The 25,130-nt window shown below is 45.9% G+C and overlaps 1 protein-coding gene across 1 annotated transcript; it reads left to right on the forward strand.

Annotated features, from left to right (window-relative positions):
• Positions 1 to 971: 971 nt before the first annotated feature.
• On the forward strand, positions 972 to 24,112 carry LOC311123634 (NTPase KAP family P-loop domain-containing protein 1-like; the record flags this gene model as incomplete). Its single annotated transcript, XM_084197876.1, is given in 13 exon segments — positions 972 to 1,094; positions 1,898 to 2,172; positions 5,267 to 5,431; positions 7,335 to 7,604; positions 8,138 to 8,353; positions 21,148 to 21,201; positions 21,203 to 21,262; positions 21,433 to 21,540; positions 21,543 to 21,848; positions 22,674 to 22,802; positions 22,907 to 23,008; positions 23,258 to 23,452; positions 23,620 to 24,112. Coding segments are annotated over 13 exon segments (2,294 nt in total), but the record flags the coding sequence as incomplete, so codon positions are not given.
• Between the last annotated feature and the right edge of the window lie 1,018 nt (positions 24,113 to 25,130).

Consider the following 25,130-nt stretch of genomic DNA (forward strand, 5'->3'; position numbering starts at 1 on the left):
GAACAGAACAGAACAGAACAGAACAGAACAGAACAGAACAGAACAGAACAGAACAGAACAGAACAGAACAGAACAGAACAGAACAGAACAGAACAGAACAGAACAGAACAGAACAGAACAGAACAGAACAGAACAGAACAGAACAGAACAGAACAGAACAGAACAGAACAGAACAGAACAGAACAGAACAGAACAGAACAGAACAGAACAGAACAGAACAGAACAGAACAGAACAGAACAGAACAGAACAGAACAGAACAGAACAGAACAGAACAGAGCAGAGCAGAGCAGAGCAGAGCAGAGCAGAGCAGAGCAGAGCAGAGCAGAGCAGAGCAGAGCAGAGCAGAGCCTGAGTGTTTGCATAATGAGATACTGGACCTGTTCTGCAGCTGGAATACATTAACATAGGCGGCGCCCCAAATGGCACCCTATTCCCTATGTAGTGCACTACTTTAGACTAGAGATTGGCACCCTATTCCCTATGTAGTGCACTACTTTAGACCAGAGCCCCTATAGGGAATAGGGGGCCATTTCAGACGCAGCAGTACTGTAGGTTTAAAAAGAGGAAGTTGTGTGCAACAGGTATTAATTAGGCCATTTGATCAACCTGATTATCCCATCGGGGGAAATGAATGCGATCACATGCTTTAAAAAATACATATTTACAGTGAAAGTCACTCCCATCGTTCAAAAACACTGTCAATGATTAAAAGAAAATTCCACCCAAAAACTATATTTTGGTATTTGTTTCATTAGTCCATTGTTGATATAGTCCCAACATTTTCAAGATATATAACTTTCAAAATACAGAAATACAGCCGGTGTGATGCATTTACGCGTCATACCGGCTGGTCCCTGTTCTTATCTTGTAGATTTATTTTCAGTAGAATGGAAACGTTTCCCACTACGTTTTAGCAACTTAACCGACCTATCAAAAACGCCTGCTACATTTATCTCTGTTGATTCTGTAGATTTGGATCACATCTATGCGTACGCTCTGACCAAGACTCTGACTAAAGTGTCCTCTCCTGCTACGGTCGGCCTCTACTCATCATGTCAGAACCGCATCAACATGATCCTCAGATATATAGAGGGTAGGTACAACATGATCCTGTCATATAGATGGTAGATACAACATGATCCTGTCATATAGAGGGTAGATACACACAACATGATCCTGTCATATAGATGCTAGATACAACATGATCCTGTCATATAGAGGGTAGGTACAACATGATCCTGTCATATAGAGGGTAGATACAACATGATCCTGTCACATAGAGGGTAGATACAACATGATCCTGTCATATAGAGGGTAGATACACACAACATGATCCTGTCATATAGATGCTAGATACAACATGATCCTGTCATATAGAGGGTAGGTACAACATGATCCTGTCATATAGAGGGTAGATACACACAACATGATCCTGTCATATAGAGGGTAGATACAACATGATCCTGTCATATAGAGGGTAGATACAACATGATCCTGTCATATAGAGGGTAGATACAACATGATCCTGTCACATAGAGGGTAGATACACACAACATGATCCTGTCACATAGAGGGTAGGTACATACAACATGATTCTGTCATATAGAGGGTAGATACAACATGATCCTGTCACATAGAGGGTAGATACACACAACATGATCCTGTCATATAGAGGGTAGATACAACATGATCCTGTCATATTAACAGTAGAAACATACAACATGATCCTGTCATATTAACAGTAGAAACATACAACATGATCCTGTCATATTAACGGTAGGTAGATACAACATGATCCTGTCACATAAGGGGTAGATACAACATGATCCTGTCATATTATGTCTATATATGTCTATATACAGTGTACACTCATTCACTCACTCACTCCTTGACTAGTCCACATGGAGCAGGAGGCAAAGAGGAGGGAGAAGAGGTGCCAGGGCAGGTCCAAGCCTCGTTCCGTCAAACCCTCCATTACTGGTCTCCTAGCTCTGATCTGCAGGCTGCTGTTCTACAGACCCATCTGGACCGAGGAGAACCAGCAACGGCAGAATGTCCGGTTCATCTATGTTCGGTTCTCCGCATGGCACTTCGCCGGGAGTGACCTCCTCTGGGCGGGGCTGGTGATGAGACTGTGCCTGGTGCTGCAGGAGAGTTTCGGGAAATTTCAGGTGGGTTACCCTCGAGGTTAGAGGTTAACTTCAGGTGATAGAGTTAGGACCTAGAGGTTAGAGGTTAACTTCAGGTAATAGAGTTAGGACCTAGAGGTTAGAGGTTAACTTCAGGTAATAGAGTTAGGACCTAGAGGTTAGAGGTTAACTTCAGGTAATAGAGTTAGGACCTAGAGGTTAGAGGTTAACTTCAGGTAATAGAGCTAGGACCTAGAGGTTAGAGGTTAACTTCAGGTAATAGAGCTAGGACCTAGAGGTTAGAGGTTAACTTCAGGTAATAGAGTTAGGACCTAGAGGTTAGAGGTTAACTTCAGGTAATAGAGTTAGGACCTAGAGGTTAGAGGTTAACTTCAGGTGATAGAGTTAGGACCTAGAGGTTAACTTCAGGTGATAGAGTTAGGACCTAGAGGTTAGAGGTTAACTTCAGGTAATAGAGTTAGGACCTAGAGGTTAGAGGTTAACTTCAGGTAATAGAGCTAGGACCTAGAGGTTAGAGGTTAACTTCAGGTAATAGAGTTAGGACCTAGAGGTTAGAGGTTAACTTCAGGTAATAGAGTTAGGACCTAGAGGTTAGAGGTTAACTTCAGGTAATAGAGTTAGGACCTAGAGGTTAGAGGTTAACTTCAGGTGATAGAGCTAGGACCTAGAGGTTAGAGGTTAACTTCAGGTAATAGAGCTAGGACCTAGAGGTTAGAGGTTAACTTCAGGTAATAGAGCTAGGACCTAGAGGTTAGAGGTTAACTTCAGGTAATAGAGTTAGGACCTAGAGGTTAGAGGTTAACTTCAGGTGATAGAGTTAGGACCTAGAGGTTAGAGGTTAACTTCAGGTAGGTAGCCTAGAGGTTAGAAGTCAGAGCCCGGCTAGCACATTTGGTTCCTTGGAGGTTGTGGGAACGTATGTTTTTGGTTACCCATTGGTTCTGGGAACGAAGACATATGTTTCCTGACCGGTAAAACTGAACGTTTGAAGTGAAAATTACGCCTGTTCTGGGAACGTACATTTTTATGTTGCAGGGAGGTTCTGAGAACGTTTTACTATGGTTCCCTGAAAGGTTTTATTAACGTCCTGAGAACAAAAATTATAGGTTATTTGAAGATGATGATTTAACGTTCTGAGAACATGTTTCAATAAGACTTTTTAATAACACTGCTAGCTTAGTTGGGGTTAACTGTTTTGAACTTCAAGCACAGATAGGACACATGGAAATGAATTTGCTTAGGCATCAAGCAAACACATTTCTTTTTTTATTGTGGCACGGCATCAGTGAGATTCAAACCTATGATCTTCTGTTCTCTATCCATGGAATTAGTCCACTGCGCCAGGATGGAGCTAGCATGCCATGTTTTTTTAACTCATACAAAGCTGTTCATTTTAGTATTTTCAAGCGGACCCCATTTTAAAGAATACAAGCAAATCAAATCAAATCAAATTTTATTGGCCACATGCGCCGAATACAACAGGTGCAGACATTACAGTGAAATGCTTACTTACAGCCCTTAACCAACAGTGCATTTATTTTTAATAAAAAAAGTACAATAAAACAACAACAAAAAAGTGTTGAGAAAAAAAAGAGCAGAAGTCAAATAAAATAAACAGTAGGGAGGCTATATATACAGGGGGGTACCGGTGCAGAGTCAATGTGCGGGGGCACCGGTTAGTTGAGGTAGTTGAAGTAATATGTACATGTGGGTAGAGTTAAAGTGACTATGCATAAATAATTAACAGAGTAGCAGCAGCGTAAAAAGATGGGGTGGGGGGCAGTGCAAATAGTCTGGGTATCCATGATTAGCTGTTCAGGAGTCTTATGGCTTGGGGGTAGAAGCTGTTGAGAAGTCTTTTGGACCTAGACTTGGCACTCCGGTACCGTTTGCCGTGCGGTAGCAGAGAGAACAGTCTATGACTAGGGTGGCTGGAGTCCTTGACAATTTTGAGGGCCTTCCTCTGACACCGCCTGGTATAGAGGTCCTGGATGGCAGGAAGCTTGGCCCCAGTGATGTACTGGGCCGTACGCACTACCCTCTGTAGTGCCTTGCGGTCGGAGGCCAAGCAGTTGTCCTACCAGGCGGTGATGCAACCAGTCAGGATGCTCTCGATGGTGCAGTTGTCAAATATTTTGAGGATCTGAGGACCCATGCCAAATCTTTTCAGTCTCCTGAGGGGGAATAGGCTTTGTCGTGCCCTCTTCACAACTGTCTTGGTGTGTTTGGACCATGATAGTTCGTTGGTTATGTGGACACCAATTAACTTGAAGCTCTCAACCTGTTCCACTACAGCCCCGTCGATGAAAGCACTCATTAAGATCAGGTGTGACCAATTAGTGGGCGCGGCCAACACACCTGAACACACTTAACAAGATGGAGGATAGAGAGAGTTTTGTTGACGCTGAGAACGGAATGTATATGTTTTTAAATAACATTCTTATAACATCTTTTGAACGTTACTAATGTTTTCTTGTGGTTTTTATGGAAACTTTTCTAATTGTTCTGAGAACATGACTTTAAATAGAACCATGAGGAAACCTGCAGAAAATGTTATGCTGAAGTACTGAAATTCCCACAGAAGAACGTTGTTTCTTAACGTTCTCGGAAACAATTTGAGAACATTACTTTTAAAATAGAACCATGACGAAACCTGTAGGAAACGTTATGCTGAAGTACTGATATTCCCACCTAACAAACATATGGTTCTCAGAACGTTATGTGCTAGCTGGGTATCCTGCACCATTCCCAGAACATTGTGGGAAGGTTGTATGCAAAATAACTACAGGACAACCACACTCTCACCAAGCTCTAAGAAACATACGGTTCTCAGAACGTTATGTGCTAGCTGGGGAGGTCAGAGGTTATAGGTAAGGATTAGAGGTTAACTTCAGGTAGGTAGCCTAGAGGTTAGAGATTGACTTCAGGTAGGTAGCCTAGAGGTTAGAGGCTAGAGGGCTCCCTTATAAAATAGGTATTTTGACCTCAACAGGACTTCCTGGATGAATAATGGTTAAATCAAATGAAAGAGGTTAGAGTGTTGTCGGTTCCAAACCCAGCTCTGACTGGAAACATCAAGACAATGGACAATAAAAGTCTTCTTCTTGTTCTTCAGCTGGGTCTGTACCGTGTGGCGCAGCACGACGAGAAAGATGAGGTGAGGAAGAAGGTGATTGAAAACACGCCGTCAGAATGGAGGTCTAAGAAGTTCTGCTGTTTCCCTCTCTGGTCCCTGGTCCTGGCCGCGCTGCTCGCTGCTCTCACAGTCCTCGTCTTCCTGGTGAGGATCAAAAGGTTGTTATAGCTTGCATCCCAAATGGCATCCTATTGCCTTTATAGTGCACTACTTTTGACCAGGACCCATGGAGGCTCTGGTCAAAAGTAGTGCATTATATAGGGAACAGGGTGCCATTCTGGGATAGACCCCATAGTAACAAGGTCAATTCAATTTCTAATATCCCATAATATGTTTAGCATAAATGAGGAACGATTGTACAGTGGGGGAAAAAAGTATTTAGTCAGCCACCAATTGTGCAAGTTCTCCCACTTAAAAAGATGAGAGAGGCCTGTCATTTTCATCATATGTACACGTCAACTATGACAGACAAATTGAGATTTTTCTTTCCAGAAAATCACATTGTAGGATTTTTTAATGAATTTATTTGCAAATTATGGTGGAAAATAAGTATTTGGTCACCTGTATTAATGGCACCTGTTTGAACTTGTTATCAGTATAAAAGACACCTGTCCACAACCTCAAACAGTCACACTCCAAACTCCACTATGGCCAAGACCAAAGAGCTGTCAAAGGACACCAGAAACAAAATTGTAGACCTGCACCAGGCTGGGAAGACTGAATCTGCAATAGGTAAGCAGCTTGGTTTGAAGAAATCAACTGTGGGAGCAATTATTAGGAAATGGAAGACATACAAGACCACTGATAATCTCCCTCGATCTGGGGCTCCACGCAAGATCTCACCCCGTGGGGTCAAAATGATCACAAGAACGGTGAGCAAAAATCCCAGAACCACACGGGGGGACCTAGTGAATGACCTGCAGAGAGCTGGGACCAAAGTAACAAAGCCTACCATCAGTAACACACTACGCCGCCAGGGACTCAAATCCTGCAGTGCCAGACAAGTCCCCCTGCTTAAGCCAGTACATGTCCAGGCCCGTCTGAAGTTTGCTAGAGTGCATTTGCATGATCCAGAAGAGGATTGGAAGAATGTCATATGGTCAGATGAAACCAAAATATAACTTTTTGGTAAAAACTCAACTCGTCGTGTTTGGAGGACAAAGAATGCTGAGTTGCATCCAAAGAACACCATACCTACTGTGAAGCATGGGGGTGGAAACATCATGCTTTGGGGCTGTTTTTCTGCAAAGGGACCAGGACGACTGATCCGTGTAAAGGAAAGAATGAATGGGGCAATGTATCGTGAGATTTTGAGTGAAAACCTCCTTCCATCAGCAAGGGCATTGAAGATGAAACGTGGCTGGGTCTTTCAGCATGACAATGATCCCAAACACACCGCCCGGGCAACGAAGGAGTGGCTTCGTAAGAAGCATTTCAAGGTCCTGGAGTGGCCTAGCCCGTCTCCAGATCTCAACCCCATAGAAAATCTTTGGAGGGAGTTGAAAGTCTGTGTTGCCCAACGACAGCCCCAAAACATCACTGCTCTAGAGGAGATCTGCATGGAGGAATGGGCCAAAATACCAGCAACAGTGTGTGAAAACCTTGTGAAGACTTACAGAAAATGTTTGACCTGTGTCATTGCCAACAAAGGGTATATAACAAAGTATTGAGAAACTTTTGTTATTGACCAAATACTTATTTTCCACCATAATTTGCAAATAAATTCATAAAAAATCCTACAATGTGATTTTCTGGAAAAAAAATTCTCATTTTGTCTGTCATAGTTGATGTGTACCTATGATGAAAATTACAGGCCTCTCTCATCTTTTTAAGTGGGAGAACATGCACAATTGGTGGCTGACTAAATACTTTTTTCCCCCACTGTAAATTAAGGGACCAGTGAAGCAAGGTGATACAAAATGACTAGGAATGAAGGAATCTTTGGCAGCATGAAAAGTTCACCAATCAACATCAAGATGGAAAATAAATACTCAGCAAACACTGAATAGGACGTTGTCCTGAAACCTTGTGTTCCTGGACCTAATAGGTGAAGTTTGGCTTCCCGGAGTTTCCAGAAGCACCAGAGCTGGACGGACTGGGATCAGGAAATGGAACAGAAGGAGAAGGCCCGAGTGAAGCCCAAAGAGGGACCGGCGTGTTCGAGGGACTGGCGATCGCTGCCCTGGGGGTCCCTGCAGCAGGAGCTATACGGTTCACATTCCAGATGGGAAAGAACCTGATCTTCAACCAGGACCTGAACGTCCGTAAGGCGCTGGACAACGAGAGGCTCAGCGGCCAACTAGGGTTCATGAACGAGGTGGGGAAATATATAATGGAACATAGTGCACTACCTTTGACCAATGATTCATTTCCTTAACCTGCTTTCTCCAACTTTTCTCTTTCTCTCTCTCCCTCCCTTCCTCCCCCCCTCTCTGTCTCTGTCTCTCTGTCTCTCTGTCTCTGTCTCTCTGTCTCTCTGTCTCTCTGCCTCTGTCTCTGTCTCTCTCTCTCTCTCTCTCTCTCTCTCTGTCTCTCTCTCTCTCTCTCTGTCTCTCTGCCTGTCTCTCTCTCTCTCTCCCTTCCTCCCCCCTCTCTGTCTCTGTCTCTCTCTCTCTGTCTCTCTGTCTGTCTCTCTCTCTCTCCCTTCCTCCCCCCCTCTCTGTCTCTCTCTCTCTCTCTCTCTCTCTCTCTCTCTCTCTCTCTCTCTCTCTCTCTCTCTCTCTCTCTCTCTCTCTCTCTCTCTCTCTCTCTCTCTCTCTCTCTCCCTTCCCCCCCTCTCTCTCTCTCTCTCTCTCTCTCTCTCTCTCTCTCTCTCTCTCTCTCTCTCATTCCTCCCCCTCTCTCTTCCAGGTGAGGAAGGAGATGTGGCTGTTGTCCAGGTTCATCCAGTTCATGGAGGTGTTTGAGCAGAGGAGGATCCGCGTGGTCCTGGAGATCACTAACCTGGACCGATGTGCTCCTAAGAAGATTGTTGGGGTCCTGGATGCTATCAGTATACTGCTCTCTGATGAGGAGTCCCCCTTTATCTCTCTGCTGGCAGTCAACCCTGAGGTCCTGGTTCAACAGGTACATCCTGTATTATCAGTCAACCCTGAGGTCCTGGTTCAACAGGTACATACTGTATTATCAGTCAACCCTGAGGTCCTGGTTCAACAGGTACATACTGTATAATCAGTCAACCCTGAGGTCCTGGTTCAACAGGTACATACTGTATTATCAGTCAACCCCCCTGAGGTCCTGGTTCAACAGGTACATACTATATGATCAGTCAACCCTGAGGTCCTGGATCAACAGGTACATATTGTATTATCAGTCAACCCCCCTGAGGTCCTGGTTCAACAGGTACATACTGTATTATCAGTCAACCCTCCTGAGGTCCTGGTTCAACAGGTACATATTGTATTATCAGTCAACCCTGAGGTCCTGGTTCAACAGGTACATACTGTATTATCAGTCAACCCTGAGGTCCTGGTTCAACAGGTACAAACTGTATTATCAGTCAACCCTGAGGTCCTGGTTCAACAGGTACATACTGTATTATCAGTCAACCCCCCTGAGGTCCTGGTTCAACAGGTACATACTATATGATCAGTCAACCCTGAGGTCCTGGTTCAACAGGTACATATTGTATTATCAGTCAACCCCCCTGAGGTCCTGGTTCAACAGGTACATACTGTATTATCAGTCAACCCTCCTGAGGTCCTGGTTCAACAGGTACATATTGTATTATCAGTCAACCCTGAGGTCCTGGTTCAACAGGTACATACTGTATTATCAGTCAAATCTGAGGTCCTGGTTCAACAGGTACATACTGTATTATCAGTCAACCCTGAGGTCCTGGTTCAACAGGTACATACTGTATTATCAGTCAACCCTGAGGTCCTGGTTCAACAGGTACATCCTGTATTATCAGTCAACCCTGAGGTCCTGGTTCAACAGGTACATACTGTATTATCAGTCAACCCTGAGGTCCTGGTTCAACAGGTACATACTGTATTATCAGTCAACCCTGAGGTCCTGGTTCAACAGGTACATACTGTATTATCAGTCAACCCTGAGGTCCTGGTTCAACAGGTACATACTGTATTATCAGTCAAACCCTGAGGTCCTGGTTCAACAGGTACATATTGTATTATCAGTCAACCCTGAGGCCTGGTTCAACAGGTACATACAGTATTATCAGTCAACCCTGAGGTCCTGGTTCAACAGGTACATCCTGTATTATCAGTCAACCCTGAGGTCCTGGTTCAACAGGTACAATATTGTATTATCAGTCAACCCTGAGGTCCTGGTTCAACAGGTACATACTGTATTATCAGTCAACCCTGAGGTCCTGGTTCAACAGGTACATACTGTATTATCAGTCAACCCCCCTGAGGTCCTGGTTCAACAGGTACATACTATATGATCAGTCAACCCTGAGGTCCTGGTTCAACAGGTACATATTGTATTATCAGTCAACCCCCCTGAGGTCCTGGTTCAACAGGTAAATACTGTATTATCAGTCAACCCCCTGAGGTCCTGGTTCAACAGGTACATACTGTATTATCAGTCACCCTGAGGTCCTGGTTCAACAGGTACATACTGTATTATCAGTCAACCCTGAGGTCCTGGTTCAACAGGTACATACTGTATTATCAGTCAACCCTGAGGTCCTGGTTCAACAGGTACATACTGTATTATCAGTCAACCCTGAGTCCTGGTTCAACAGGTACATACTGTATTATCAGTCAACCCCCCTGAGGTCCTGGTTCAACAGGTACATACTATATGATCAGTCAACCCTGAGGTCCTGGTTCAACAGGTACATATTGTATTATCAGTCAACCCCCTGATGTCCTGGTTCAACAGGTACATACTGTATTATCAGTCAACCCCCTGAGTCTGGTTCAACAGGTACATACTGTATTATCAGTCAACTCTGAGGTCCTGGTTCAACAGGTACATATTGTATTATCAGTCAACCCTGAGGTCCTGGTTCAACAGGTACATACTGTATTATCAGTCAACCCTGAGGTCCTGTTTCAACAGGTACATATTGTATTATCTGTCAACCCCCTGAGGTCCTGGTTCAACAGGTACATACTATATTATCAGTCAACCCTGAGGTCCTGGTTCACAGGTACATACTGTATTATCAGTCAACCCTGAGGTCCTGGTTCAACAGGTACATACTGTATTATCAGTCAACCCTGAGGTCCTGGTTCAACAGGTACATACTGTATAATCAGTCAACCCCCCTGAGGTCCTGGTTCAACAGGTACATACTATATGATCAGTCAACCCTGAGGTCCTGGTTCAACAGGTACATATTGTATTATCAGTCAACCCCCTGAGGTCCTGGTTCAACAGGTACATACTGTATTATCAGTCAACTCTGAGGTCCTGGTTCAACAGGTACATATTGTATAATCAGTCAACCCTGAGGTCCTGGTTCAACAGGTACATACTGTTTTATCAGTCAACCCTGAGGTCCTGTTCAACAGGTACATACTGTATTATCAGTCAACCCCCCTGAGGTCCTGGTTCAACAGGTACATACTGTATTATCAGTCAACTCTGAGGTCCTGGTTCAACAGGTACATATTGTATTATCAGTCAACCCTGAGGTCCTGGTTCAACAGGTACATACTGTATTATCAGTCAACCCTGAGGTCCTGTTTCAACAGGTACATATTGTATTATCTGTCAACCCCCCTGAGGTCCTGGTTCAACAGGTACATACTATATTATCAGTCAACCCTGAGGTCCTGGTTCAACAGGTACATACTGTATTATCAGTCAACCCTGAGGTCCTGGTTCAACAGGTACATACTGTATTATCAGTCAACCCTGAGGTCCTGGTTCAACAGGTACATACTGTATTATCAGTCAACCCCCCTGAGGTCCTGGTTCAACAGGTACATACTATATGATCAGTCAACCCTGAGGTCCTGGTTCAACAGGTACATATTGTATTATCAGTCAACCCCCCTGAGGTCCTGGTTCAACAGGTAAATACTGTATTATCAGTCAACCCCCCTGAGGTCCTGGTTCAACAGGTACATACTGTATCATCAGTCAACCCTGAGGTCCTGGTTCAACAGGTACATACTGTATAATCAGTCAACCCTGAGGTCCTGGTTCAACAGGTACATACTGTATTATCAGTCAACCCTGAGGTCCTGGTTCAACAGGTACATACTGTATTATCAGTCAACCCTGAGGTCCTGGTTCAACAGGTACATATTGTATTATCAGTCAACCCTGAGGTCCTGGTTCAACAGGTACATACTGTATTATCAGTCAACCCTGAGGTCCTGGTTCAACAGGTACAAACTGTATTATCAGTCAACCCTGAGGTCCTGGTTCAACAGGTACATACTGTATTATCAGTCAACCCCCCTGAGGTCCTGTTCAACAGGTACATACTATATGATCAGTCAACCCTGAGGTCCTGGTTCAACAGGTACATATTGTATTATCAGTCAACCCCCCTGAGGTCCTGGTTCAACAGGTACATACTGTATTATCAGTCAACCCTCCTGAGGTCCTGGTTCAACAGGTACATATTGTATTATCAGTCAACCCTGAGGTCCTGGTTCAACAGGTACATACTGTATTATCAGTCAAATCTGAGGTCCTGGTTCAACAGGTACATACTGTATTATCAGTCAACCCTGAGGTCCTGTTCAACAGGTACATACTGTATTATCAGTCAACCCTGAGGTCCTGTTCAACAGGTACATCCTGTATTATCAGTCAACCCTGAGGTCCTGGTTCAACAGGTACATACTGTATTATCAGTCAACCCTGAGGTCTGGTTCAACAGGTACATACTGTATTATCAGTCAACCAGGTCCTGGTTCAACAGGTACATACTTTATTATCAGTCAACCCTGAGGTCCTGGTTCAACAGGTACATATTGTATTATCAGTCAACCCTGAGGCCCTGGTTCAACAGGTACATACAGTATTATCAGTCAACCCTGAGGTCCTGGTTCAACAGGTACATCCTGTATTATCAGTCAACCCTGAGGTCCTGGTTCAACAGGTACATCCTGTATTATCAGTCAACCCTGAGGTCCTGGTTCAACAGGTACATACTGTATTATCAGTCAACCCCCCTGAGGTCCTGGTTCAACAGGTACATACTATATGATCTGTCAACCCTGAGGTCCTGGTTCAACAGGTACATATTGTATTATCAGTCAACCCCCGGATGTCCTGGTTCAACAGGTACATACTGTATTATCAGTCAACCCCCCTGAGGTCCTGGTTCAACAGGTACATACTGTATTATCAGTCAACTCTGAGGTCCTGGTTCAACAGGTACATATTGTATTATCAGTCAACCCTGAGGTCCTGGTTCAACAGGTACATACTGTATTATCAGTCAACCCTGAGGTCCTGTTTCAACAGGTACATATTGTATTATCTGTCAACCCCCCTGAGGTCCTGGTTCAACAGGTACATACTATATTATCAGTCAACCCTGAGGTCCTGGTTCAACAGGTACATATTGTATTATCAGTCAACCCTGAGGTCCTGGTTCAACAGGTACATACTGTATTATCAGTCAACCCTGAGGTCCTGGTTCAACAGGTACATACTGTATAATCAGTCAACCCCCCCTGAGGTCCTGGTTCAACAGGTACATACTATATGATCAGTCAACCCTGAGGTCCTGGTTCAACAGGTACATATTGTATTATCAGTCAACCCCCCTGAGGTCCTGGTTCAACAGGTAAATACTGTATTATCAGTCAACCCCCCTGAGGTCCTGGTTCAACAGGTACATACTGTATTATCAGTCAACTCTGAGGTCCTGGTTCAACAGGTACATATTGTATAATCAGTCAACCCTGAGGTCCTGGTTCAACAGGTACATACTGTTTTATCAGTCAACCCTGAGGTCCTGGTTCAACAGGTACATACTGTATTATCAGTCAACCCTGAGGTCCTGGTTCAACAGGTACATACTGTATTATCAGTCAACCCTGAGGTCCTGGTTCAACAGGTACATATTGTATTATCAGTCAACCCTGAGGTCCTGGTTCAACAGGTACATCCTGTATTATCAGTCAACCCTGAGGTCCTGGTTCAACAGGTACATACTGTATTATCAGTCAACCCTGAGGTCCTGGTTCAACAGGTACATACTATATGATCAGTCAACCCTGAGGTCCTGGTTCAACAGGTACATATTGTATTATCAGTCAACCCCCCTGAGGTCCTGGTTCAACAGGTACATACTGTATTATCAGTCAACCCCCCTGAGGTCCTGGTTCAACAGGTACATATTGTAATATCAGTCAACCCTGAGGTCCTGGTTCAACAGGTACATACTGTATTATCAGTCAACCCTGAGGTCCTGGTTCAACAGGTACAAACTGTATTATCAGTCAACCCTGAGGTCCTGGTTCAACAGGTACATACTGTATTATCAGTCAACCCTGAGGTCCTGGTTCAACAGGTACATCCTGTATTATCAGTCAACCCTGAGGTCCTGGTTCAACAGGTACATATTGTATAATCAGTCAACCCTGAGGTCCTGGTTCAACAGGTACATACTGTATTATCAGTCAACCCTGAGGTCCTGGTTCAACAGGTACATACTTTATTATCAGTCAACCCTGAGGTCCTGGTTCAACAGGTACATATTGTATTATCAGTCAACCCTGAGGCCCTGGTTCAACAGGTACATACAGTATTATCAGTCAACCCTGAGGTCCTGGTTCAACAGGTACATCCTGTATTATCAGTCAACCCTGAGGTCCTGGTTCAACAGGTACATCCTGTATTATCAGTCAACCCTGAGGTCCTGGTTCAACAGGTACATACTGTATTATCAGTCAACCCCCCTGAGGTCCTGGTTCAACAGGTACATACTATATGATCAGTCAACCCTGAGGTCCTGGTTCAACAGGTACATATTGTATTATCAGTCAACCCCCGGATGTCCTGGTTCAACAGGTACATACTGTATTATCAGTCAACCCCCCTGAGGTCCTGGTTCAACAGGTACATACTGTATTATCAGTCAACTCTGAGGTCCTGGTTCAACAGGTACATATTGTATTATCAGTCAACCCTGAGGTCCTGGTTCAACAGGTACATACTGTATTATCAGTCAACCCTGAGGTCCTGTTTCAACAGGTACATATTGTATTATCTGTCAACCCCCCTGAGGTCCTGGTTCAACAGGTACATACTATATTATCAGTCAACCCTGAGGTCCTGGTTCAACAGGTACATATTGTATTATCAGTCAACCCTGAGGTCCTGGTTCAATAGGTACATACTGTATTATCAGTCAACCCTGAGGTCCTGGTTCAACAGGTACATACTGTATAATCAGTCAACCCCCCTGAGGTCCTGGTTCAACAGGTACATACTATATGATCAGTCAACCCTGAGGTCCTGGTTCAACAGGTACATATTGTATTATCAGTCAACCCCCCTGAGGTCCTGGTTCAACAGGTAAATACTGTATTATCAGTCAACCCCCCTGAGGTCCTGGTTCAACAGGTACATACTGTATTATCAGTCAACTCTGAGGTCCTGGTTCAACAGGTACATATTGTATAATCAGTCAACCCTGAGGTCCTGGTTCAACAGGTACATACTGTTTTATCAGTCAACCCTGAGGTCCTGGTTCAACAGGTACATACTGTATTATCAGTCAACCCTGAGGTCCTGGTTCAACAGGTACATACTGTATTATCAGTCAACCCCGAGGTCCTGGTTCAACAGGTACATATTGTATTATCAGTCAACCCTGAGGTCCTGGTTCAACAGGTACATCCTGTATTATCAGTCAACCCTGAGGTCCTGGTTCAACAGGTACATCCTGTATTATCAGTCAACCCTGAGGTCCTGGTTCAACAGGTACATACTGTATTATCAGTCAACCCTGAGGTCCTGGTTCAACAGGTACATACTATATGATCAGTCAACCCTGAGGTCCTGGTTCAACAGGTACATATTGTATTATCAGTCAACCCCCCTGAGGTCCTGGTTCAACAGGTACATACTGTATTATCAGTCAACCCCCCTGAGGTCCTGGTTCAACAGGTACATATTGTATTATCAGTCAACCCTGAGGTCCTGGTTCAACAGGTACATACTGTATTATCAGTCAACCCTGAGGTCCTGGTTCAACAGGTATATACTGTATTATCAGTCAACCCTGAGGTCCTGGTTCAACAGGTACATACTGTATAATCAGTCAACCCTGAGGTCCTGGTTCAACAGGTACATACTGTATTATCAGTCAACCCTGAGGTCCTGGTTCAACAGGTACATACTGTATTATCAGTCAACCCTGAAGTCCTGGTTCAACAGGTACATACTGTATTATCAGTCAACCCTGAGGTCCTGGTTCAACAGGTACATATTGTATTATCAGTCAACCCTGAGGTCCTGGTTCAACAGGTACATACAGTATTATCAGTCAACCCTGAGGTCCTGGTTCAACAGGTACATACTGTATTATCAGTTAACCCCCCTGAGGTCCTGGTTCAACAGGTACATACTATATGATCAGTCAACCCTGAGGTCCTGTTTCAACAGGTACATACTGTATTATCAGTCAACCCCCCTGAGGTCCTGGTTCAACAGGTACATACTGTATTATCAGTCAACCCCCCTGAGGTCCTGGTTCAACAGGTACATACTGTATTATCAGTCAACTCTGAGGTCCTGGTTCAACAGGTACATATTGTATTATCAGTCAACCCTGAGGTCCTGGTTCAACAGGTACATACTGTATTATCAGTCAACCCCCCTGAGGTCCTGGTTCAACAGGTACATATTGTATTATCAGTCAACCCTGAGGTCCTGGTTCAACAGGTACATACTGTATTATCAGTCAACCCTGAGGTCCTGGTTCATTTACATTTTACATTTTAGTCATTTAGCAGACGCTCTTATCCAGAGCGACTTACAGTTAGTGAATACATTTTTTTTTTATATACTGGCCCCCCGTGGGAATCGAACCCACAACCCTGGCGTTGCAAACACCATGCTCTATCAACTGAGCTACATCCCTGCCGGCCATTCCCTCCCCTACCCTGGACAACGCTGGGCCAATTGTGCGCCGCCCATGAGTCTCCCGGTCGCGGCCGGCTGCGACAGAGCCTGGATTCGAACCAGGATCTCTAGTGGCACAGTTAGCACTGCGATGCAGTGCCTTAGACCACTGCGCCACTCAGGAGACTAGGTTCAACAGGTACATACTGTATTATCAGTCAACCCTGAGGTCCCGGTTCAACAGGTACATATTGTATTATCAGTCAACCCTGAGGTCCTGGTTCAACAGGTACATACAGTATTATCAGTCAACCCTGAGGTCCTGGTTCAACAGGTACATCCTGTATTATCAGTCAACCCTGAGGTCCTGGTTCAACAGGTACATACTGTATTATCAGTCAACCCTGATGTCCTGGTTCAACAGGTACATACTGTATTATCAGTCAACCCTGAGGTCCTGGATCAACAGGTACATACTGTATTATCAGTCAACCCCCCTGAGGTCCTGGTTCAACAGGTACATACTATATGATCAGTCAACCCTGAGGTCCTGGTTCAACAGGTACATATTGTATTATCAGTCAACCCCCCTGAGGTCCTGGTTCAACAGATACATACTGTATTATCAGTCAACCCCCCTGAGGTCCTGGTTCAACAGTTACATACTGTATTATCAGTCAACTCTGAGGTCCTGGTTCAACAGGTACATATTGTATTATCAGTCAACCCTGAGGTCCTGGTTCAACAGGTACATACTGTATTATCAGTCAACCCTGAGGTCCTGTTTCAACAGGTACATATTGTATTATCAGTCAACCCCACTGAGGTCCTGGTTCAACAGGTACATATTGTATTATCAGTCAACCCCCCTGAGGCCCTGGTTCAACAGGTAGTCTAAGAGTCATCAGATTTGATTTCTAAATTTGTTGTGTTATTATGTATTTTTTATATCCCCCCCCCCCCCCCCCCCAGATACAAACCTATACATACAAACTGCAACTTACAGACACACACAAACAATGACTACGTCTCATCTGCCCAGACCCCCAGGCTCACACCTCCATCCCAGACCCCCAGGCTCACACCTCCATCCCAGACCCCCAGGCTCACACCTCCATCCCAGACCCCCAGGTTCACACCTCCATCCCAGACCCCCAGGCTCACACCTCCATCCCAGACCCCCAGGCTCACACCTCCATCCCAGACCCCCAGGCTCACACCTCCATCCCAGACCCCCAGGCTCACACCTCCATCCCAGACCCCCAGGCTCACACCTCCAAAAAAATCCAGAAAATCACATTGTAGGATTTTTAATGAATTTATTTGCAAATTATGGTGGAAAATAAGTATTTGGTCAATAACAAAAGTTTCTCAATACTTTGTTATATACCTTTTGTTGGCAATGACACAGGTCAAACATTTTCTGTAAGTCCTTCACAAGGTTTTCACACATGCTGGTACTTTGGCCCATTCCTCCATGCAGATCTCCTCTAGAGCAGTGATGTTTTGGGGCTGTCGCTGGGCAACACAGACTTTCAACTCCCTCCAAAGATTTTCTATGGGGTTGAGATCTGGAGACTGGCTAGGCCACTCCAGGACCTTGAAATGCTTCTTACGAAGCCACTACTTCGTTGCCCGGGTGGTGTGTTTGGGATCATTGTCATGCTGAAAGACCCAGCCACGTTTCATCTTCAATGCCCTTGCTGATGGAAGGAGGTTTTCACTCAAAATCTCACGATACATGGCCCCATTCATTCTTTCCTTTACACGGATCAGTCGTCCTGGTCCCTTTGCAGAAAAACAGCCCCAAAGCATGATGTTTCCACCCCCATGCTTCACAGTAGGTATGGTGTTCTTTGGATGCAACTCAGCATTCTTTGTCCTCCAAACACGACGAGTTGAGTTTTTACCAAAAAGTTATATTTTGGTTTCATCTGACCATATGACATTCTCCCAATCCTCTTCTGGATCATCCAAATGCACTCTAGCAAACTTCAGACGGGCCTGGACATGTACTGGCTTAAGCAGGGGGACACGTCTGGCACTGCAGGATTTGAGTCCCTGGCGGCGTAGTGTGTTACTGATGGTAGACTTTGTTACTTTGGTCCCAGCTCTCTGCAGGTCATTCACTAGGTCCCCCCGTGTGGTTCTGGGATTTTTGCTCACCGTTCTTGTGACCATTTTGACCCCACGGGGTGAGATCTTGCGTTCCTCCCAGATCGAGGGAGATTATCAGTGGTCTTGTATGTCTTCCATTTCCTAATAATTGCTCCCACAGTTGATTTCTTCAAACCAAGCTGCTTACCTATTGCAGATTCAGTCTTCCCAGCCTGGTGCAGGTCTACAATTTTGTTTCTGGTGTCCTTTGACAGCTCTTTGGTCTTGGCCATAGTGGAGTTTGGAGTGTGACTGTTTGAGGTTGTGGACAGGTGTCTTTTATACTGATAACAAGTTCAAACAGGTGCCATTAATACAGGTAACGAGTGGAGGACAGAGGAGCCTCTTAAAGAAGAAGTTACAGGTCTGTGAGAGCCAGAAATCTTGCTTGTTTGTAGGTGACCAAATACTTATTTTCCACCATAATTTGCAAATAAATCCATTAAAAATCCTACAATGTGATTTTCTGGAGAAAAAAAATCTCAATTTGTCTGTCATAGTTGACGTGTACCTATGATGAAAATTACAGGCCTCTCTCATCTTTTTAAGTGGGAGAACTTGCACAATTGGTGGCTGACTAAATACTTTTTTTCCCCACTGTATATATATATATATATATATATACACACAGTACCAGTCAAAAGTTTGGACACACCTACTCATTCAAGGGTTTTTCTTAATTTGTACTACCAGTCAAAAGTGCCAAGAGTGTGCAAAGCTGTCATCAAGGCAAAGGGTGGCTACTTTGAAGAATCTCAAATATAAAATATATTTGGATTTTTTTAAACACGTTTTTGGTTACTACATGATTCTATATGTGGTATTTCATAGTTTTGATGTCTTCACTATTATTCTACAATGTAGAAAATAGTAAAAATTAAGAAAAACCCTCCAGTCCTCCAGTACCCCAACAGTGTTTCCCAACTCCAGTCCTCCAACAGTGGTTCCCAACTCCAGTCCTCCAGTACCCCCAACAGTGGTTCCCAAATCCAGTCCCCCCATCAGTGGTTCCCAACTCCAGTCCTCCAGTACCTCCAACAGTGGTTCCCTCCAGTCCTCCAGTCCTCCAACAGTGGTTCCCAACTCCAGTCCTCCAGTACCCCCAACAGTGGTTCCCAACTCCAGTCCCGCAACAGTGGTTCACAACTCCAGTCCTCCAGTACCTCCAACAGTGGTTCCCAACTCCAGTCCTCCAATATCCCCAACAGTGGTTCCCGACTCCAGTCCTCCAGTCCTCCAACAGTGGTTCCCGACTCCAGTCCTCCAGTACCCCCAACAGTGGTTCCCAAATTCAGTCCCCCCCATCAGTGGTTCCCAACTCCAGTCCTCCAGTACCTCCAACAGTGGTTCCCTCCAGTCCTCCAGTACCCCCAACAGTGGTTCCCTCCCGTCCTCCAGTACCCCCAACAGTGGTTCCCTCCAGTCCTCCAGTCCCCCCAACAGTGGTTCCCTCCAGTCCTCCAGTACCCCCAACAGTGGTTCCCTCCCGTCCTCCAGTACCCCCAACAGTGGTTCCCTCCAGTCCTCCAGTCCCCCCATCAGTGGTTCCCAACTCCAGTCCTCCAGTACCCCCAACAGTGGTTCCCTCCAGTCCTCCAGTCCCCCCAACAGTGGTTCCCTCCAGTCCTCCAGTACCCCCAACAGTGGTTCCCTCCCGTCCTCCAGTACCCCCAACAGTGGTTCCCTCCAGTCCTCCAGTCCCCCCATCAGTGGTTCCCAACTCCAGTCCTCCAGTACCCCCAACAGTGGTTCCCTCCAGTCCTCCAGTCCCCCCATCAGTGGTTCCCAACTCCAGTCCTCCAGTACCTCCAACAGTGGTTCCCAACTCCAGTCCTCCAATATCCCCAACAGTGGTTCCCGACTCCAGTCCTCCAGTCCTCCAACAGTGGTTCCCGACTCCAGTCCTCCAGTACCCCCAACAGTGGTTCCCAAATTCAGTCCCCCCCATCAGTGGTTCCCAACTCCAGTCCTCCAGTACCTCCAACAGTGGTTCCCTCCAGTCCTCCAGTACCCCCAACAGTGGTTCCCTCCCGTCCTCCAGTACCCCCATCAGTGGTTCCCAACTCCAGTCCTCCAGTCCCCCCAACAGTGGTTCCCTCCAGTCCTCCAGTCCCCCCAACAGTGGTTCCCTCCCGTCCTCCAGTCCTCCAGTCCTCCAGTACCCCCAACAGTGGTTCCCTCCAGTCCTCCAGTACCCCCAACAGTGGTTCCCTCCAGTCCTCCAGTCCCCCAACAGTGGTTCCCTCCCGTCCTCCAGTCCTCCAGTCCCTCCAGTACCCCCATCAGTGGTTCCCTCCAGTCCTCCCGTCCTCCAGTCCCTCCAGTCCTCCAGTCCCCCCATCAGTGGTTCCCTCCAGTCCTCCCGTCCTCCAGTCCTCCAGTCCTCCAGTCCTCCAGTCCTCCAGTCCCCCCATCAGTGGTTCCCTCCAGTCCTCCCGTCCTCCAGTCCTCCAGTCCTCCAGTATCCCCATCAGTGGTTCCCTCCAGTCCTCCAGGGCTATACACTAGAGGGAAAAGTCTGGTCTTGAGAAAAGCCTTAGAGCTGAAACATTGACTATTTAAAAGATTTACAGTGGAAGAATGTGAATCAATATCTTTATAATAGAAATGATTTCCAGTGTTAGAATGTGAATAGGGCAATAATAGCTGGCTGTCATTATTAACTAACACAGTTAGTTTCTCTCCAACAGGTGAACTATGCAGACGGGTGCTTCAGTAAAGAAGACAGAGCCTATGCCTTCTTCGAACCGCATCGTGACCCTGGCCTTCACCATACCGCCGCTCTGCCACGCCTCCAAGCACAGGGTCTTTCTATATGAAATGGATACATTTGATCAAATAACTCAGCCTTTGCTGCCATCCATACTCTGTAATGCTTCCAAACTGTGTAATAAAAACTATTCTCTCTCTGTCTCTGTCTCTGTCTCTGTCTCTGTCTCTGTCTCTCTCCCTCTCTCTCTGTCTCTCTCGCAAAGGTGTTCTACAATATCGTTAGAGGCCAATCAGAGATCACGGAAGAAGTCAAGGGTCAGGGGACAAAGGAGATCGAGCTGGACCTGGGCAACCAAGAGACATCCCTCTCCTGTATCTCGAGAGCGCCCCCCTCCAAACAAAGGAGACATCAAGCATTCTGAAGGAGACCAGTATTCCTTTGATAGACAACCACATCGAGGAGGCGTACGTGGCGTTTGCGCTGAGTGAGGATGAGGTGGACAAGGCAATAGAATCTGCGTTGGAGAGCATCCTGTCCAGTAGCAGAGGGAAACTCCACCACTACATCTCTGATGACACCATGTCCATGAGACGGGTCATCAACTCCATTAGGGTGACTGTGGTGCTCATGGAGGCTCTGAAGACGGAGCTGCTCCCGCCAGAGAACAACGCTGCCTGGGTACTGGAACACCCCTCTTAATGTTGGAGAGGGAGAGAGAGGGAGGGAGGGAGGGAGGGAGGGAGGGGAGGAGGGAGGGAGGGAGGGAGAGAGAGAGGGAGGGAGAGAGAGGGAGAGAGAGGGAGGGAGGGAGGGAGGGAGGAAGAGGGAGGGAGGGAGAGGAGGAGGAGGGAGAGAGAGAGAGAGAGAGAGAGAGAGAGAGAGAGAGAGAGAGAGAGAGAGAGAGAGAGAGAGAGAGGGGGGAGGAAGAAAGAGGGAGGGAGAGAGTGGAGGAAGAAAGAGGGAGGGAGAATGAGAGAGAGAGAGAGAGAGGGGGGGAGGAAGAAAGAGGGAGGGAGAGAGGGGAGGAAGAAAGAGGGAGGGAGAATGAGAGAGAGAGAGAGAGGGAGAGAGGGAGGGAGGGAGGGAGGGAGAGAGAGAGAGAGAGACATAGAGAGAGAGAGACATAGAGAGAGAGAGACATAGAGAGAGAGAGAGAGAGAGAGAGACATAGAGAGAGAGAGAGAGAGAGACATAGAGAGAGAGAGACATAGAGAGAGAGAGACATAGAGAGAGATAGAGAGAGAGAGACATAGAGAGAGAGGGAAGAGAGAGTGAGGGAGTAATAAAAATGATATGTTTAGAAAAACTGAAGTTGGTTGGGGCATCTGATATCGTTTGTTGAACTTTACTGAAAGCATTGTGGGGATAGCTACATGCATTGTTTTTCACTGGCTCTGTAGCTCAACTACTGCCTGAGTAAAACATGCAATGGAATTCTGAGTGTCAGTCTGTAGTGTAATGAAAACACGGACTGGATTAACAGTTATGTTCACTACATTACAGGTCGTTCTGGCCAACCATTGGCCCTGTCGTCTCAGCTGGATCCTACAGTGTCTGGAGGACGAGCAGCAGAGAGCGGAGATCGATGTTGGGACGGCAACGCTCGTCGACGGGTCCAAGACGCTGTGGGAGGTCTGCTAAATGGCATATATTATATTATTATAATTAAATTATATATTATTATTTTATTACATTATATATTATTAATACATTATTATATATATATATTATAATAGGTGTTCAGCGACTCGAGGATGGAGCTTCACATGATGAGCGAGGAGATCAAAGACCTGCTGGAGCAGGACGGAGATCCAGAGATGTTCGAAATGTTCCTCAAGGTGTGCCAGATTTGAACCAGCGACCTGTGTGTGTGTGTGTGTGTGTGTGTGTCTGTGTGTGTGTGTGTGTGTGTCTGTGTCTGTGTCTGTGTCTGTCTGTGTCTGTGTCTGTGTCTGTGTCTGTGTCTGTGTGTGTGTGTGTGTGTGTGTGTCTGTGTGTGTGTTTGTGTGTGTGTTTGTGTGTGCGTGCATCTCTCCACGTCCCTCCAACACTCACCTCACCACCACTTCCATCTTCCAATCCTCCAGGTGCATTTCCAGTTCATGGTGAGGGACGCGGAGAGGTTCAAGCTGACCACGGTCAACCTGGATCATTCCATCAGGAGGGAGCTGGCCCGGATCAGAGGGACCGCCGGGCTGAAGAATTCCGGGTGGGGGAGGAACCTGGCTCCTCTCAACATCAGGACTGTTATCAACATGACCTCTGAGGACGTCTGCAAAGAGGTAGGGGGTTGGCTGCATCCCACATGGAACCCTAGTCCCTATATAATGCCCTAGGTTCTCCATTAGACCAGGGCCCATAGCCATTAAAGCTTCAGACCTCAGCTAAATACAATAAAGATGTTCAACTGAAATACATATGTTCTGCATCTTTCCAAATCCCCAAAAAGCTGGCGAGGATGAACCTCCCTGAGAAGTACGCAGACATCGTCCGTAGCAATGACCTCACCGGCCAGGCGCTGGTCTTCGGTGATCCCGACGACCTCAAACAGCTGCTCCAGATGACCTTCGGGGAGTGGACGACCTTCAGACTCCACTTCCTGGGTATCGGTGCAAGGCCCCGAGGTAGAGCCAAGGCCACGCCCCTAAAACCCAAACAACTGACCAATCAGCTGTCCAGACACACACCCCAGTTCGGTCTCCACGGCCACGGGTCAACATTAAATCTGTCTTTCTCTTGAGGCCGTCGCGAGACGGATGAAATCGGATACATACACAAACGGATGATCTGTGAGAATGGTCTGTGAGTTGATGTATGTCCCCATGAGAACCTACCTACAGTTGAAGTCGGAAGTTTACGTACACTCAGGGTTGGAGTCATTAAAACTTGTTTTTCAACCACTCCACTAATTTCTTGTTAACAAACTATAGTTTTGGCAAGTCGGTTAGGACATCTACTTTGTGCATGACACAAGTAATTTTTCCAACAATTGTTTACAGACAGATTATTTCACTTATAATTTACTGTATCACAATTCCAGTGGGTCATACACTAAGTTGACTGTGCCTTTAAACAGCTTGGAAAATTCCAGAAAATGATGTCATGGCTTTGGAAGCTTCTAATAGGCTAATTTACATAATTTGAGTCAATTGGAGGTGTACCTGTGTATGTATTTCAAGGCCTACCTTCAAACTCAGTGCCTCTTTGCTTGACATCATGGGAAAATCAAAAGAAATCAGCCAAGACCTCAGAAAAAGAATTGTAGACCTCCACAAGTCTGGTTCATCTTTGGGAGCAATTTCCAAACTCCTGAAGGTACCACGTTCATCTGTACAAACAATAGTACGCAAGTATAAACACCATGAGACCACGCAGCCGTCATACCGCTCAGGAAGGAGACGCGTTCTGTCTCCTAGAGATGAACATACTTTGGTGCGAAAAGTGCAAATCAATCCCAGAACAACAGCAAAGGACCTTGTGAAGATGCTGGAGGAAACAGGTACAAAAGTATCTATATCCACAGTAAAACGAGTCCTATATCGACATAACCTGAAAGGCCGCTCAGCAAGGAAGAAGCCACTGCTCAAAAACCGCCATAAAAAAGACAGACTACGGTTTGCAACTGCACATGTGGACAAATATCGTACTTTTTGGAGAAATGTCCTGTGGTCTGATGAAACAAAAATAGAACTGTTTGGCCATAATGACCATCCTTACGTTTGGAGGAAAAAGGGGGTAGCTTGCAAGCCGAAGAACACCATCCCAACCGTGAAGGACGGGGGTGGCAGCATCATGCTGTGGGGGTGCTTTGCTGCAGGAGGGAGTGGTGCACTTCACAAAATAGATGGTATCATGATGAAGGAAAATTATGTGGATATATTGAAGCAACATCTCAAGACATCAGTCAGGAAGTTAAAGCTTGGTCGCAAATGGGTCTTCCAAATGGACAATGACCCGAAG

The sequence above is a fragment of the Coregonus lavaretus genome (assembly GCF_964263955.1).
Source record: "Coregonus lavaretus genome assembly, contig: HAP1_SCAFFOLD_953, whole genome shotgun sequence".
Taxonomy (NCBI): domain Eukaryota; kingdom Metazoa; phylum Chordata; class Actinopteri; order Salmoniformes; family Salmonidae; genus Coregonus; species Coregonus lavaretus.